Source organism: Camellia sinensis, chromosome 7 (assembly GCF_055761805.1).
Source record: "Camellia sinensis isolate YWXY chromosome 7, ASM5576180v1, whole genome shotgun sequence".
NCBI lineage: Eukaryota > Viridiplantae > Streptophyta > Magnoliopsida > Ericales > Theaceae > Camellia > Camellia sinensis.
Genome location: NC_138967.1, coordinates 175,009,297 through 175,026,080, shown reverse-complemented (window position 1 = coordinate 175,026,080; position 16,784 = coordinate 175,009,297). Strand labels below are relative to the sequence as shown.

The 16,784-nt window shown below is 38.6% G+C and overlaps 1 protein-coding gene across 2 annotated transcripts; it reads left to right on the top strand.

Annotated features, from left to right (window-relative positions):
- Window positions 1-749: 749 nt before the first annotated feature.
- On the top strand, window positions 750-16,487 carry LOC114299655 (proton pump-interactor 1). 2 transcript variants are annotated; one of them, XM_082879891.1, is made up of 7 exons: window positions 750-1,062; window positions 1,850-2,277; window positions 3,008-3,202; window positions 3,381-3,560; window positions 3,641-3,835; window positions 14,844-14,942; window positions 15,048-16,487. In XM_082879891.1, the coding sequence occupies exons 2-7, from the start codon at window positions 1,900-1,902 to the stop codon at window positions 15,672-15,674; spliced, it is 1,674 nt and encodes a 557-aa protein (XP_082736017.1). In that variant the 5' UTR covers window positions 750-1,062; window positions 1,850-1,899; the 3' UTR covers window positions 15,675-16,487. The 2 variants fall into 2 exon arrangements, with proteins under 2 accessions (XP_082736017.1, XP_082736018.1); XM_082879892.1 differs by having other exon boundaries at window positions 786-1,210.
- The last annotated feature ends 297 nt before the right edge of the window (window positions 16,488-16,784 follow it).

The window sequence follows — 16,784 nt, the reverse complement described above, 5'->3', positions numbered from 1 at the left end:
TATGATATAAAATAAAGTGTAGCACTGCTCATTTATATAAATTTTCAAACCATCTGCAAAAATCTCACTACTAGATTCAACTGTTGACGGCCATTTAGTATATGAAATCTAACCTCATGTTATGTTTGATTGAGAGATTTAAGAATGAATTTAAAAAGGACAATGAAAAAAATAAATGAAATATGAATAAAATATATTAACATTTTATTTTATTTCACACACATTTTCTCTTTCTCTTTCTAAATCTGTTATCAAATTCCATTGTCTCATTTACCACCTTATATATAAATTGCCAGTTTAGATTTATTTTAAGTTCAAATTTAAAATTCAGCGTCATATTTAGGCTCATTGACTCTATCATAAGTCATGCTTTGATAATTCAAAATATTTTTTATATCATTTATAAAAAAAAAGAGTAATGATTCATCATCCCTTTTCCCCCACCCCCTTTGACCCCCTCTCTCTCTCATTGGTTACTTTTTCTTTTTCTTTTTCTTTTTTTTCCTGCTCCTCCAATCACCACCTGCCACGTGGCAAAGGGGGGTGAGGGGGTGACCCCAAAAGGGGATCCCAAACATTATTCTAAAAAAAATTAAATTGATCCATTGATCATAACCGTTTCAATTTATTACATTTGTTTGTGAAAAAATAGGCGGAAAATGTGTTTTATAAATAAATTATATATAAATAAATAAATTTATTTTGTTACTTTAAATTTTATTAAAAATAAATATACTTAATAAATAAGTATATAATTAAGGTGGAGAAAGTCAACATTTCCTACTTTGTCAAAATCGTTAAGCTGCAGCAAATACCGTTCTCTCTAAATGGGAAAGAGAGTCGTTTCTGAGATCTGACCCATATTTTTACCTCTTCTCTGTCAAACGGGTCTCCTGAAAATCTCCTCCCACTCTGTTTTTTCCCCATTTATAGTTTCCTCCATTTTTGCCTCTCTTTCTTATCCTCAATTCTTTCCCATTTCTCTCTCCTTTCTTTTGACATTTTGCCCCTTTGCTCTCTGTTTTCTTGTTCGATCCATTCCCGATCTCGATCCTTCACGAGGTAGATTCTAATCAATTGTTTTCGATCAATTTGAGCTGGGTTTTTGAAATCTTGGTATTGTTTTGTATAAAGATTTGATCTTTTTGATGGGGTTTGTTTTGATTGTATTGATGTTGGGTGATTTGGATTGCGGTATATCAGCTTCGAGGTAGATGATAATTAATTGTTTTTTGAGTAATTTGAGCTGGGTTTTGAAAAACTTGGTCTTGTTTGTAGAAAGATTTGATCTTTTTGATTGGTTGTTTTGACTGTATTGATGTTGGGTGATAAGGATAGCGATAGATCAATTTTTCACATCGCTAATCATTTTTGATAGTCAATCGGTTTATCAGATATATGCAATGCATGTGCAATTATATATCTCTATCAATCGTTATCTACTTGTGTATGTACTCTTGAATTTTTTTGAATGGTTGTTGGTATTTGTTTAATCACGGTGCAATCTCGTCTAAATTGGCTTGTGTTTTCTTTATTTCTTTCATAGTTTTGAATGATATCTTGAATCTTGTATTAGTAAATGGTTTGTAGATCAACCTGTTCGGTTTTTCTGAGCTAAGATCTGTGATTAGATGAAAGATTAAAAAAATCTAGAGCTTCTTGGCCTGTTATATTTCTTGATTTAGTTTGAAGGCGATTGGCATAGATCCTGCTCGATCATTTGTTCGCAGTGAAAAAATGGGTCCCAACAGTTTACAGTTGTTTAATTGTTGGTGGATTTTCAAACTGTTTTTGATTGATTGAATGCGTTTTTCTTTTCTTTGTTTTCTTGATTTGTGTGTTTTTTAAGGAATCGGGATCTTGTAAGGGTGTTTGTGGGTTAACTTCTGGTGGAAAAATATGGACGTGGAGGTTGTGAAATCTGAGTTGGTGCCAGTTTCTGTGGAATCTGGGAGTGAAGAAAACAGCTCTTTGTTGCATGAGAAGGAAAATGGGACATTGAATCAGGAAACCGGGCTTAATGAACCCATAAAATTTGGTTCACATGGCATGGATGAGCCGGTTGATAGAGAAGGAAGCAACATCCCTGTGGCTGACTTCCCAAAGGATGTGGGTGATGAATGGCCTGAACCTAAGCAGATCCATTCTTTTTATTTGGTCAAGTATCGAACATATGAGGACCCAAAACTGAAAGCCAAAGTGGAGCTGGCCGATAAGGACCAGCAAAAGAAGAATCAAGCAAAGTTTCAGATTAGTGACAAATTCTGGGCTAAAAAGGTATGCTGAACTTTATTTTAAACTAATTTTGTAACATTTGTTATCCTTGAATGAAGCTCATAATAATCAAGCTGGTGATAGATGATAGAATGGTTTATTGGAGTGTGTTAATTGTATGCAATTTTTTTTGTTGGTTTTCAAAGAAAAATAGTATCTTTTCATTTTAATTCTATATATGCATGCATCTAGTGGAGATCAATGTAGGACAATCTTACACACACACACATATGTATATGCACTTAAACAGGTTAAGCATGGTTAACACATTCAAAGCTCAAGAGCTTTTTCCAATTCCATTTTGAATGACTAGCTGTTAAGAAATAAAAAATGACAAAATTGAACATTGTTCACAAAAAAGTTTGATCTTTTATTTGTACAATTAAAACAACCATGAACTTACTATATGATTAATTGGAAACTATAACAAATATTTATCTTCAATTAGTTGGCTTGGATCATGCAGCTAGGTCTTTGCTAATTGGCAGTCTAATCACTTAACTTCTGAGTCTAATATTTTTCTTTCTGAAATACCAACATTAAAGTTGCTTTTGTGATGCGATATCTGTTGTCTGAGTATTGTTTTTTATTAATTAATATTTCTTTATCAGAATTTGGAGTCAACATTTGATCAAAATAACGTGTGAGTTAATTGAATGAAGCCCTGGCCAACAATCATTCTTATATCTATAAATTGTTTGACTTTACTGCATTTATTTTCTGTCTTCTGTAGGCAGAGAGAAGTCGGGTGATTGAGCTAATGAGGCCTCTGAACGATGAGAATAGGCAGTACTGGAATATCGTGAATGGGAAGAGAAAAGAGATGGAACCTCTGCATGAGGCACTGGGCAAGTTGCGTAACACAAACAGTGTCAATCGTGAGAAAGGTGTTGGTATATGTTCATCTGAGGAAGAGCTTAATTATCTTGTAAGCTTCTAATATTTAGCTTTTTGGATCGTTTGAACTCATTTGCAAGTTTTGTGCTGCAGGGACTCCTTGCCTTTCTTTTCTAATTTTCAAATGAAAAATTACCATTACATATTTAAAGCTGTAGTGTTTCGTTGTATTTGCTTTTATATCCTTCCTTGGTAATTGTTAAATGCAGATCAAGAGCTTGGAATACCGTATTCAACATGAAAGTATTCCACTTTCCGAGGAAAAGAAAATCCTTAAGGAAATTAAACAGCTTGAAGGGACAAGGGAAAAAGTACTTGCTAATGCTGCTATGAGGGCAAAGATTCAAGACTCGATGGGTGAAAAAGATGTCATTCAGGACCAGGTTAAAGTAAGACAATTCTCTTTATTCATGTCATCCTACTCCCTTTACTCTCATATCTGCTATTGCTAATAGTGGCTGCATTGTAGCTTATGGGAGTTGATCTGGATGGAGTTAGAAAGGAACAGCAGGTAGTTAAGGCCAAGATTAAGCAACTTACTGACGAAAAGGAGGTCTTAGAAAAAGAAATTAATTCTCTAGCCGATGAGCTGGATGCGGCAACAGAGAAATATAAAACTGCTTATAAAACTTTTTCTGATTTGAAGCAACAGCTTAATGCGGGGGTATGTTGGTTTATTTTCTAATACAACTTTTTGTCGTTTTCTTTGGTTTGGACTTAGAACTGCTTTATGGTTTATTTGTCAATGTTTAATATTATTACAAATATTGATTTTGTTAAATTTGTGTTACTATCTTGTGGAATATCTGTTTGTTAATTTTCCTTAGTGTTGGGGTAGTGGGGATAGTTAAATTGTTTCCAGGGCTGCAAACAAGTCGAGTAGTAAGTTGTTCAAACTTGGCTTGAAAACTTAATGAGTTTCGAAACATGTTGAAGCTTGTCTTGTTTATATAACGAGTCAGTTTCAAACAAGCTTTTATCAAGCCGAATATGAGTTGAGCTCGAGTAGTTTGTTTATTTATTTATTTATCTTTTATAGTGCATATATGCTTATTGAGCCAAATAGTAGGTTGTTCAAGCTTACCTTGAAAACTTAACGAGTTTTAAAATGTGTTCCCAGTTTACTTGCTTACATAACAAGCTGATCTCGAATGAGTTTTTGAGCCGAACATGAGTCAAGCTTGAGTACTTGGTTTGTTTTGCAGCCCTAATTGTTTCTTCAAAATAGTCAGGGATAAGATTACCTCTTCAGTGATGCTTGTTTCTGACCAATGCCTAGACAACAATTTTGAAATAACCAGGGATCCTTGGGCACTTTTGTGTTAGGAAATCTGCATTTGGTTGAGTAATCATCCTCACAATAAATAAGCTATTGTAGTTTATCAAATGCAAGTATTGATGTTGCGGCTGAGGCATTTTTAGTCAGCTATATGAAAGTTCTTATTTCTCTGTTCTGCTTTTATTTTTTTTATTTACTTTTATTTATTTGTTTCTTTTGGCCACTGGTATATGTATAGGTATTTGCATGTATATGTTAATAAATATGTTCGATACAAATCAAGAGAATTTATTTTTCAAGTCTCCTAGGTGCGTGATTAAAGACATTTTGTAATGGGAGTTGTTGCCCTACCTCCCATTACAAAACTCCATACTGAGCTGTTATGTAACTTCCTTATCATCATCAATGTTTTTTTTTTTTTTTTTTTTGGGGGGGGGGGGGGGGGATTTGTGGTTGATGCTGAGATTAGCCCTTTTTTTCTTCCTTTGGCTCATTGCCCAGTGAGTCAGTGACAGCCTTTTCCCCTGCTACTTGGGTATTGCCCACTGATTTTTCATAGTTATATGGACTAAGTTTCATCACGTTTTATGATAACCAGGTCTTGTCTTTCCTTAGATTAATTTAAAATACTAAAAAATCAAGGAATATCAAATATGTTTATATGAGAGAGTTGTTAAATGGGAAAGATGGGAGTGGATGTCATTATGACTTTTTGCCCAAGGAAAATTGTGACAGCTAAGAAAATGATGGAAGTAACATGATGGTAGCATATACTAGATACTTTGGAAATTTATGAGGATCTTTGATTGTCTTCCATCCCACTTTAAAGTGGCACTAACCGTATGGGAACTCATTCTTTCCCTACATTTTTAATCTTTTTTGATAAATAATAAATTTTATAGGGACGGGATTAAGTGAATGCCAAAAATCCAAAAAAAGAAAAAATTAACCATCCATTTAGTCAAGTTATGTTAACACCAATTGCAAATGCAGTACCTATGGACTATTGATCCTTCACATGCATTCCTGGTTCAATTCCTTATGGGTAATTTAACTAAATTTGACTTGAATTGGTAGAATAAATTTTTTTCTTCTTGTCCAATTCGTTATGTATAATTGATGCATATGACCACAGACCCAAGTAAGATTTTGCAATTTGCAAGGGGATACACTTAATGATTTATTTGGATTTTGAAGATTATTAGCAGTTCATAAATCCTGGATACAAAATGAAGTTATTTTAATTTTTTTTTTTTACTATTAAGTTTCTCAAGCATGTGGTGGAAAGAACCTATATGTTATTTTATTTTATTTTCATAATTTTTTCTCCTTCCCTTATGTAGAACGTCCCCGAACGTCCCGGGAGGAAATCCCCCCCGTTTTGTTCATTGGGCTCACTATAGTTCAGGACTCAATGTCACGGTCCTGTATCTAATCTCGCAGAGTGCAATGCAAGACCGATGAATCATCAAAGAGTCCAAATCCGGCAAATCGTTTTTGAAAACATATTTTTTGAAAGAAGTGTCAAAATGGACCGCTTTGCCAAATACAAAGTCGCCACCTAAATATTTTATTTTGGGAAATTTAAGAAACCCTGACTCGTTGCCTAAGGCCACGTGTCCGTCATCACCAAAGTTGCCTCGGCTCGGGAACTTGGGTACGATTGGGGAAGGTCACTTAGTGAGCACCCCCGCTCGCCCGATCAAAGATCGGCCTCTACTAACCATGATATCTAATTTTGAAAACATTATGTGTTCTTATTCCGGTTATTAGCCTAGATTTACTATGTGATGCGCACATCATACAAGTATAGACTGGGTTGCCTGAATTGGAACAAAACATCTCATGTTTGTTTATTTGAAAATGGTTTGATGGTGCTACTCGTAAGTAGGCTAAGACGTGGATTTGCCACCCTCGGGTGGGCTTAGAAAAACATGATTTTGTCACTATCAAGTGTGCTTAAAACTCGTATTTAATGAATTGTTCCAATCCAAATAACCCAACCTTCACCACAGGCATTCAGGCAGTTACATCATATAAGCACATAGTCTCATGGTAAGCATGCTATCATGGCAGTCACTCACACACATGCAAGGATGCTAAAGCATAAAAGTTTACCTGGTACTCCAAGCCAAAACAGAAGCTGATTAGAAATCATGTATGATCCTAAATATATAGAAGTGCCTAATGCAACACATGCAAAATGCAACTAAGATAGGCTCGGCTATTCTAAGATGGCATATGAAATGCTACAGCTAACACGTATTCAACTTGGAATTGAAATACAAATGCAGTTAGTATGGTGCGCCAAGCCCGGTGGATGTAAGACAGATGAATGATGCAAACATGCTATCATACTGTATGTTAATTGAAACATGCCCTAATCTAACCATCATAAGCTGGTAAATAAAAGAGAGAAAGACGTGGGGTTGGAAGACATACATCACACGCACGCACACTTATTACAATTGTGCCCTCGCTCGGAGGGTCCGAAAGAATAATACAGTCCGAATAAATAGTACAGTCCGAAATGAATAATTAAATATTACAAAACCCTAATTAATTAACAAATTAATCTAGGAAAGCGAGTAAATTAGCATACAAGCCTATGGACTGCCTCAGCTCTGTTCCGAATGATGGGAGATGCATGCTTGAGTTGCCTAGCGCAGAAATCCATTGCGATATCCCGATTCGCCTCTGTTTGCAATTGTTTTCGGAATATTGCGCAACGCTCCAGAAGGCCGCTGATTTCTGATTTACTGCAACAGAGAGCAACAAAGGGGCATGGCAAAGTATTTCACATATGTATGCATGACTACTCTTCAGGGAGTGTAGTCCTCGATCCTCGTGCCACCAATCACGCATATTGATGCATAATGGCCGAGGAGCCGAATTGCACGACTCAATATGAGATGAATGCACATGAAAACACAACAAAACCTAAACTCCATCACGGGTAATCCGGAGTATCGGTGACGGGGAATTGAGACACGTTCTGTCACTCGGAGTATGAAACGTCCATCGTTTTCCGTGCTCGGGCTAACTCTTATCCCAAACACAATGCAAATGAGATGGCATACACAATGCTCTAAGATGCAACCTAGCATACGCAATGCTATGAAATGGCATACACAATGCTCGATGTAACATGGCATACACAATGCTCTAAGATGCAACCTAGCATACGCAATGCTATGGATTGAAATGGCATACACAATGCACGATGGACTTACACCAACATGAGTGGACCTCAGCCACACTCACATCAGTGGCCATTAGATGAAAATGAGACAATCGAAATGCGTGCACACATGCACGCATACCGAGGACCGAACTTAAGGCATCAAATGCCACTTTACCAAAGCATGGCAAGGGATGAAAGATGGCCTATGAACATGTAATTTTCAGCACTAAAATATGATGCTAAATGATCCCGAAACATAGAAATATGGCACCCGATGCATGGAATAAGCCCCGAAACTCAAAACTAGTCCAATGCATTGAACCACAAGTATACAAAGCAAGCATTATTTGATCATGAAGTCTAAAGACAGAGCCAAGGCAGTCTCAAAACATGTACATTTTCAGTTTAAAGCATGGCCAAAAGATGCTAACATGATGGACTAAAATAGCATGCAACATTGGTTAGTAAGTATGGGTTGCATTACAACTATATGATGCGCATGAGATCTCATCAAACTAGCCAAAAACAGTGAACAAAACATGCCAAAATATGCCCAAATAATCATTGAAATGCAGCCAACGCATGCAAAAATGAGGGGCTTCTTTGGAAGGCCATTCAAGGGGTTGTTAAGCACATACAAGATAGACACTTATCATGACTAAACAAATTCTGGAAATGAGTTATGACAACCCTAAAACTCACAAAATTGGCCCTGAAATCAGTCAAGGAAGCATACGATGAAAGGCCCCCTCAAAAGGCCTTGAATGGAATTGTTCTACACATACACTATAGATATAAAATATGATTAAAAGGGCCCCGGACAGACCCAAGGCAGACCCCAAAACTCACAGAATGAGGCCTGAAACATGACTTCGATGCATGCAAAATAGGGTCCCTTTGGAAGGCCCAAAAGACCCCCAAACAAGACAAGGAGAGAGGGGGTCACCCCCCTCTAATTTTGACCCTCAAAAATGCATCTAAGCCACTGAAAATCCACTGGATTTCAGTGGCTAAGAGGCCAAACCATGGCCAATGCAAGTGCTCTAATGCATAGCCTTAATCATGAAGAGATGAAGCATGCATAGGGGGAAGATGACCCTAAACAGAAATGGGACCTTAACCAAACTTGAAGAGGAGCTCAAAACAAGACTTTTTCCAGTTTATAACAAATCTCGAAAATGTTCACAAGTAAGGCTAAAGTATGATGTAAAAAATAGCCCTAAAAGAGAGATAGAGGGTAAGGGGAAGTAGATGACCTCAAACAGCAAAGTGCCCTTAAACAAAGTTTAAGAGGAGCTCAAAATATGACACTTTATAGTTTATGACAAAGCCCAGAAATACTTGCAAGTGAAGCTAAGTAATTGTAGAAATTTAATGTATAAAGAGAAATAGAGAATTGTATTATTGATTGATTTATATTGATATCTATTACAATGATTCATGATTCCTATATATAGTAGAGGGTGAGTGTGTAGTAGGTAAGGAGTAGGTGAAGTGGAGGTGGTAGTGGTGTAGTGGGTTAGGTTTAGTGGAGTAGGTGAGGTGGTAGTGGTGTAGTGGGTTAGGTTTAGTGGAGTAGGTTTAAGTGGGTGAAGTAGGTGGAGAGTAGGTGGATTTTAACAGCCCCCCGCAAACTCAAGGGGGATAGGAACTAACCAACTTGAGTTTGGAGAGAATAACAAAACAAGAAAATACATAAAAATAAAAGAGGATAAGAGACACTGTATGGTCGTGTCAGACCATTGGTGAAGACACTGGATGGTGGTGTCATAACATTGTAGAGGACACTGTATGGGGGTGTCATAACCATGTAGAGGACACTGTATGGTGGTGTCATAACGGTGTAGAGGACACTGGATGGCGGTGTCAGACCGATGTAGAAGACAGTTTATGGGGTCATGTCGGACCGTTGTAGCAGACAATGTTGTGACAGTTGTGGTGACAGTTTACGGAGTCTTGCTGGACCCTTGTAGAAACTAACCGGAATCAATGTCGGGACAGTTTACAGAGTCTTGTCGGACCCATGAAGGAGCTAACCGGAATCAATGTCGGGACAGTTTACAGAGTCTTGTCGGACCCTTAAAAAGTCGCACCCTCAAAAGGTGTGCCCATTCTTTCAAAAGGCGTGCCATCAAAAGGCGTGCCCAATCCATAAAAAGGCGTGCCATCAAAAGGCGCGCCCACTTCATCAAAAGACGTGCCCGACAGAAAGCGTCGAGCCATCAAAAGGGGCGCCTGACACGCGGCGATGCACGTGATTGACAGAGCGCGTGTCGGCCTCGTCGTCTCTGTCTTTATAAACCAAAGCGAAGTCTGAGGCTTGGAAGCATAACAAACCAGTTGAAACCTCTTCGTTCTCTGTAACATTCTGTAACCAACCCTTCTCTGAAACACTCAGCAACCCAAAAACATGGCTTCTTCTTCCCGTTCAGCTACCCAGAACATAGCCTCTTCTTCCCGTGGTCTGCTCACTCTCTTTCCCGACCTCAACGAGTCAACAAAAGAGATAACTGGTGCGGTGGCCTGTGAACCTCAACCAAACACCTCTGGTTTTGCTCCGTTGAACTTTCCGATGCGGTCGGTGGAGCAAAAAATGGCAGTGCAAACAGATATTGAAGCTAATCAGTATACATTGAAGTCCTGTGTTGAAACTATGACTGCGGTCACAAACTTGTCGCACCGGCTGCAGAGTAGGACAAATGAGGTGCAGCAGTTAAACGCCCAACTGGCTCTGCTCCAACGCATGTATAAGGATGCGCGAGCAGAGATAAGTGTGCTAAAGGCGGAAAATAAGGAGCTGAAGCGGAAGGCCACCGTTATGTTCCGATTTGGAGGTCCGCCATATGCTGTAGTGGAGGAGCAGGGTGGAGTGATCGTGCCCAGTGGAGTGGGAAACACGGAGGCAACACCGTCAAGGGCCGCCCAGGACGGAGGCAAGAAGAAAAGACCGGCGGAATAGGCGAAAAAGTGAGGTCGGTGGGTGGCCGTCTGCAGAAAAGAAAACAAATCTTGTGGTGTTGTGGTTTGTGTTGTTGTGGTTGTTTTTTTTTTTTTTTTTTTTGTTAAAAATGTGATCGGGGTTGATCCCTGAGATGAATAAAAGATGGTTTGGTGTGCAAAGCTATATGGTATGAATGGAATTTGAAAAAGATTAAAAAATAATGTGAAAGAAAAATAAAGAAAGAAATAATAAAAATATATTTGAAATCAAAATGAAAGATGGGGGAAATAAGGAAAGTGGTTTGGAGAAAATAAATAAAAATAATGGATTTTGAAATCAAACGGAGGAGAGAGAGGGGACAAGCCCATGTGAGAGAAAGAGGGGAAAAATGATAGCCGATGCACCCAAAAATAATCTAGCTGCTATCCACAGGCGCTTAGGGGAAGGAAATGGTAGCAAGAGACGGCCAACACCATATATGGCTATAGCAAAGAAATGGAGTATCAAGTTCAATGGGCTAGGATTTAGACCAGAGAGTAAAGCCACTGGTCCTGTTGAACACACACCTCCAAGGCTCAAATAATCAAAACATGCTTCACGCATTTCCTTCCTTGCTTGATCAGGAGATGCACAAAACACCTTATATAGGGCTCCAGTCATTCCTCCACCAGTTAAAGGATGACGCATGTTGAAAGCATCACCTATTAATAGTGCTCCAGGAGTAGGGTAAGGAGCAGCTGGCATACTTCTATTGGGCATTGTTCTAATACTTCCCTTATCAATTGCAGCTATAAATGAATCATGCAGCTCAGGTGGAACCTGGGGAGCCACCAGAGGGAAGCAAAGCCGAAGGCTGCTGCAAAGCCGAAGGCTGTAAAAGCGAAAAAGGAAAAGAAGGCTCCGGCTAAGACAAAAGCTGCTTTGAAACCGAAGGCTGCAGTGAAGCTGAAAGCTGCAGTGAAGCTCAAGGCTGTGGCGAAGCCCAAACCAAAGCCGAAGGCGAAGGATCCTAACAAGAGGCAAATGAGCATGGAGGAGAAGCATAGATTGAGTGTTGGGTTACAGAGTTTGCCCCAGGAAAAGATGCCACAGTTAGTGCAGATTATGAAGAAGAGGAATTCACATTGGCCTCAAGAGAGAGGATTTAGGCAGTGATGGGAAGGTATGTGTAGAAAATAAGCAGAATAGGTTGAGGTCCGGCGGGCGGCCAAGGCGAGGTTGCCGCCCGCCGGTGAAACGAAAAATACTAAGTGCTTAACCTTGCTCTGATACCATGTAGAAATTTAATGTATAAAGAGAAATAGAGAATTGTATTATTGATTGATTTATATTGATATCTATTACAATGATTCATGATTCCTATATATAGAAGAGGGTGAGTGTGTAGTAGGTAAGGAGTAGGTGAAGTGGAGGTGGTAGTGGTGTAGTGGGTTAGGTTTAGTGGAGTAGGTGAGGTGGTAGTGGTGTAGTGGGTTAGGTTTAGTGGAGTAGGTTTAAGTGGGTGAAGTAGGTGGAGAGTAGGTGGATTTTAACAGTAATGAAGCAAAAAAATGCAAGTTTAAGGGATTTAGACACTTACCCTTGAAGAGCCGACCACCAGCAGCTTTTGGACCAAGTTGGTGAGCTTTCAACCTCTGCAAATGATTTCCAAGGTGCTGAAATGGATGATGGAGGTGTGGTGCTAAGGGTTGTAGTACAAATGGACCAAGAAGATTATGGTTTGGAGCTTGGAATAGTGACAATGGAGGAGGGAGGTTATAAGCCTTAAGCAAAAATGTCTAACCATTAGATATGAAGAGGAGGGCCTCTCTTATAGAGAAGAGAGGTCAAAGCTTCTCTTGGAAGCTTCAAAGATCCTCCATACACGGGTATGGAGGATGCACCAAATGCCCCCCAACTGGCACAGCTGTAAAGTATTCAGAGAGGGCAAAAAGCAAGAAGCAAGCCGGCCAGTTCAAGTGGCCGGCCGGCCACTCCCCCTGGTCGGCCGACCAGGGGTCAAAAGGTTTAAGCTCCAAAGCTGGTCGTCCATGAAGCCCTTGAAGTTAGCTTTCCAATGCCGCAAACCTTGCATTAAAATTCCTCCTGTGCAAAAAGTAATGCCAGTTTTGGTGAAGCCATGCAGATTCGGTCCAAACGTACTTCAACCTCCCCCACCCGGACTTGTTCTTAGGAGATTCTTGAGTGAAAAATGAAGCCCCGGAAGTAAGCTTTCCAACGGTGGTAGCCTCATATCTTAATTCCTCCTGTGCAAAGAGTTATGCCCGTTTCGGTGAAACCGCGCAGATGTTTTCTCTCCTTCCCGGATTCATGCTGAACCACTTTTGACCAAAAAAGCTGGTCGGCCATCTGATTTTCTGGTTTGCCATGTAGCCACATTGAAACCCCAGAAGTTAGCTTTCCAATGGCGCCAACCTCGCATTAAAATTCCTCCTGTGCAAAGAGTTATGCCCGTTTCGGTGAAGCCGCGTAGATTTGGTTCTATCCGGATTCATGCCGAACTTCTCCCAAACTAGTTTTGCTTTCTCTTCTCCTCTTTTCTTCAACTCCAAACCCCTAGGCAAGGTGTTTTGAAAGTTTTTTCAAAGATTTCGTCTCTCTTTCGTTCATTTCCACTTTGTCCTTGCTCGGTTTACCGAAAAGCGCAACATTTGACAAAATGCGAGCCTCGGAACATCGTAAAAATTTTATTTCAAAAACGTTTTGAAAGAGAGGGTTTTAAGATCTAAAATCTTTTGATCAAGATTGTTTTGGTCCAAAAAGGGGTACGAAGTTGAGATTTGACTCTCCTCTTGCCGAAGAAATCGACCCTCACAACTTTCAAAACCATCAGTCGCGTCCAAGTCTTAAAGGCGGTCAAAAATGGGGTGTCTACACCTTAATATTTGAACAGTATATCAGGTTCTTCAGAACTGATGAACTAATCTTTGCCAGTGACATCGAAAGGGAAGGTTCAAATTGGCAATGAGGAAACAAAAGAAAAAAATATGATAAAAGTTAGTGAGAAAACGAGTGATGAGTGGTATCCTAGTATGGCGTCCAGTATAAGAAGAAAAAAAAAAAGGGTGTGAAAACTGAGGAAACAAGTGAAAAAAAAAAGAGAAAAAAAATCTGATGGATGGTATCTTATTATGGTGTTTAGTACCTTAATTTAGTCCTTGTGGAAAGTACTCATCTTGGAGTCAACTCTTCTCTAATTTTGTTTAACAAATTACCTTAAAAAATACGATAAACAAGCATGTGAGAAGGGATTGTAATAAAGATTAAAGACCATGAAATCCCAGAACAGTTGGATAAGTGATTACTTAGCTACGAAGCACCATACACTTCAACAAATGGGTATACACTTTTGGTTTTGGGGCTTATTGCTGGTTAGATTATTTTTGCTAGGTATACCTATTTGTTGCTTCATCATATAGAAATAGTAGAAATGGAGATGAAGAAAATTGTACTGTAATAATGTAATTGACTTCTTTACAATGCTTATGACATTAAAGACCCCATAGCTGTAAGTTTCTCTGTATTCAACTGCAAGGAATTGTTAATTTTTATCTATTACATTCTTATTGCCATCAGACAACATATATTTTTTTAATTTGTTGTTTTCTGGAATTCATGAAGGACACCCAATTTGAAAATTAATGAGATATTGCATTGATATTTGGAGAGAAGAATTGGGAACTAAAATTTTGCTTATAAGTTGATTTAAATAAGCAAAACAATAAAATGCAAGAGTAGAACCAGAGTTTGTATTTTGATGGAAGTCATTTTGACAGAGAAACTCTTAACAGTAGGATCACTCCATGCACAATAGGACCACTGACATACAAAAACAGATTCTTTTATGATTTTCGTAAAATTCTGTAACAGCTTGCATTGTTACATTGGTTGGTTGCATTGTAAAGAGTAAGGTTCATCTTTTTGTGAGGTACTTGAATGTTAATGATACGGTTTTAAATATTGATCTTTACGTATTATATCGGTCAATATGTTTTGGGATGTTGTATTTCCAATGCTGCCGTTATTTACTGATGTATGACCGTTTTGCCGGTACTGATATGTATCATGTTATCGTTATTTAATTACTTTCTCTCTTTTATGATATTGCCTCCATGTTCCCAGTTTGTTTCATTCTGCTTTGATTCTTGACAATTTAAGATGGGGAAGCATTTTTGTATTATATTTCAAGCTTGCTTTGGTAAAATGATTTATAATTCAAAAAAATTATAAATGATCATATCTTTACTTAATGTCTTCCTGTTTCTCAGAATGATTGCTTTTATCAAAGTCGCACACTCTTGACCAAGGTCAGAGACCTTGCTGCGAGGAAGGATATTGAAGCCCTTAAAGAAATTGTCAATATGGAGGTTTGTTGGACCCAAACTGTCCTTTATCAATAAGACAGATATGAGATTGCTATTTTATGTTTTGGTTAACTTATTTACTTATCCTCTCTATCTTATACTGATTAGGTCGACAAATTTATGTCACTCTGGAACAATAATAAGGCTTTTAGGGATGATTACGAGAGGAGAATTTTGGCATCATTGGACAATCGGCAGTTGAGCAGGGATGGACGCATGAGGAACCCTGATGAGAAGCCATTGGTGATACGGGAAGCACCACCGTCTTCCTCTGTAACCGAGACAGCCACGAAAACCAATGTAAAACAACCAAAAGAAGATTCTACTTCCGCTCCAAAACACAATACCTCACTTGCTGAAAAAGTCCAGAAAGAAGTGAAAAACAAAATCCAGAAAGAAGTGAAGGATAAAGCAACGGGAACTACTTTGGAGCTGCCTATTGACGTGGAAGGCAAAGGGATAATCTCTGTGTCTGAAAAACCACAAAAAGATTCGAAACCTAAGCGGGATGAAGTTGATGAAGCGAAGTTGAAGGAGATAAGACGAGAAGAGGAGATTGCAAAAGCTAAGCAAGCGTTGGAGAGGAAGAAGAAATTGGCAGAGAAAGCGGCTGCGAAAGCAGTTATAAAAGCTCAGAAAGAGGCTGAAAAGAAGCTCAAGGAAATTATAGTTCAATTTATTCAATTTCCAGATTATGGGCCTGTTTGGAGCATCTTTTTGCAAGTTAAAAATTGATATCAGAAAGAGAGCCAAAAACACCCTTCCCTACTTTTCAATAATCAGTTTTTTAGAACTTATTTAAGCTATTTCTGCCTTATAAGCAGTAAACAGAAGTTGCACCAAAAACACTAAAAATTTTCAAAATAAAAAAAGCTATAAGGAACCCCATAAGCTGCACCAAACAAGGCCTATGTAAACTAGCAATTTTGTCCAAATTTTGAACTAATGGGATTTCTTTTTAATTTACCTCAGGATCGTGAAAAGAAGGCAAAGAAGAAGGCTGGAGCTTCGGCACCTGCTTCTGAACCAGAGGAACAACCAACTGAAGCAGATGCAGAGGTTACCGAACCAGAAAAGGCTGATGAAAAAGTTGAAGCGTCAGCTCCATCAAAGAGCAAGGACCGAAAGGAGAATCTGGTCAGGTACAGAAACCGACCTAAAGGCCCAGTGTCGGTTCCACGTGACATTCTCAAGCGGAAAAAATCTACCAACTACTGGGTATGGGCTGCTCCTGCTGGTTTGTCTGTTATGGTGCTTTTAGTGTTTGGATACAAGTATTTTTTCTGAAGATGACACAAAACTAGAATTCAGTGAAAGAACTAATGGACCAAACTTTCTTTTTTGACAAACTTCGTCGAGTGACTAGGTATGTATTTGTTACCCGTGTCAAGCACTGGACTCGGGACAACTCATAATGTTCTTGGTAGGTCAGGCAGTATGAGATATTTGCAGGGGAAGCAACTATATACATTTTGCTTGGTTGGTGTAATTTCAAATTTTGACTTTTACTGGAACAAATTTTATTCAAGTCTTTGCTTTTACAGGAAATTGTGATATATATATAGGGTCAGATTTTACTTGGATGCTGATGAGATTGATGGGATATGTGGGTTATGTTATATTATACCACATGATTCGAAACATTGTTTCAAGGTATACATGAGGCTTCATTATCTTGAGTTGCACGTGAGACAAATGTGATTCTTGTTCATATGCACCAATTTCTAGGGTTAAGGAAATGCTAGAGAGTTAGAAAACGTAATGTAGGAAAAAATAACAAATTTAGTGGGATGTGGGTTATATATGGAAGAATATGGTCTACACTTAATTTTCTGACCACTGTTT

Coding starts and splice junctions, on each gene's coding strand:
- LOC114299655 (XM_082879891.1), top strand. CDS start 1,900: ATGGACGTGGAGGTTGTGAAATCTGAGTTGGTGCCAGTTTCTGTGGAA. Junction 2,278..3,007: donor ACAAATTCTGGGCTAAAAAG/GTATGCTGAACT, acceptor TGTCTTCTGTAG/GCAGAGAGAAGTCGGGTGAT. Junction 3,561..3,640: donor TCATTCAGGACCAGGTTAAA/GTAAGACAATTC, acceptor GCTGCATTGTAG/CTTATGGGAGTTGATCTGGA.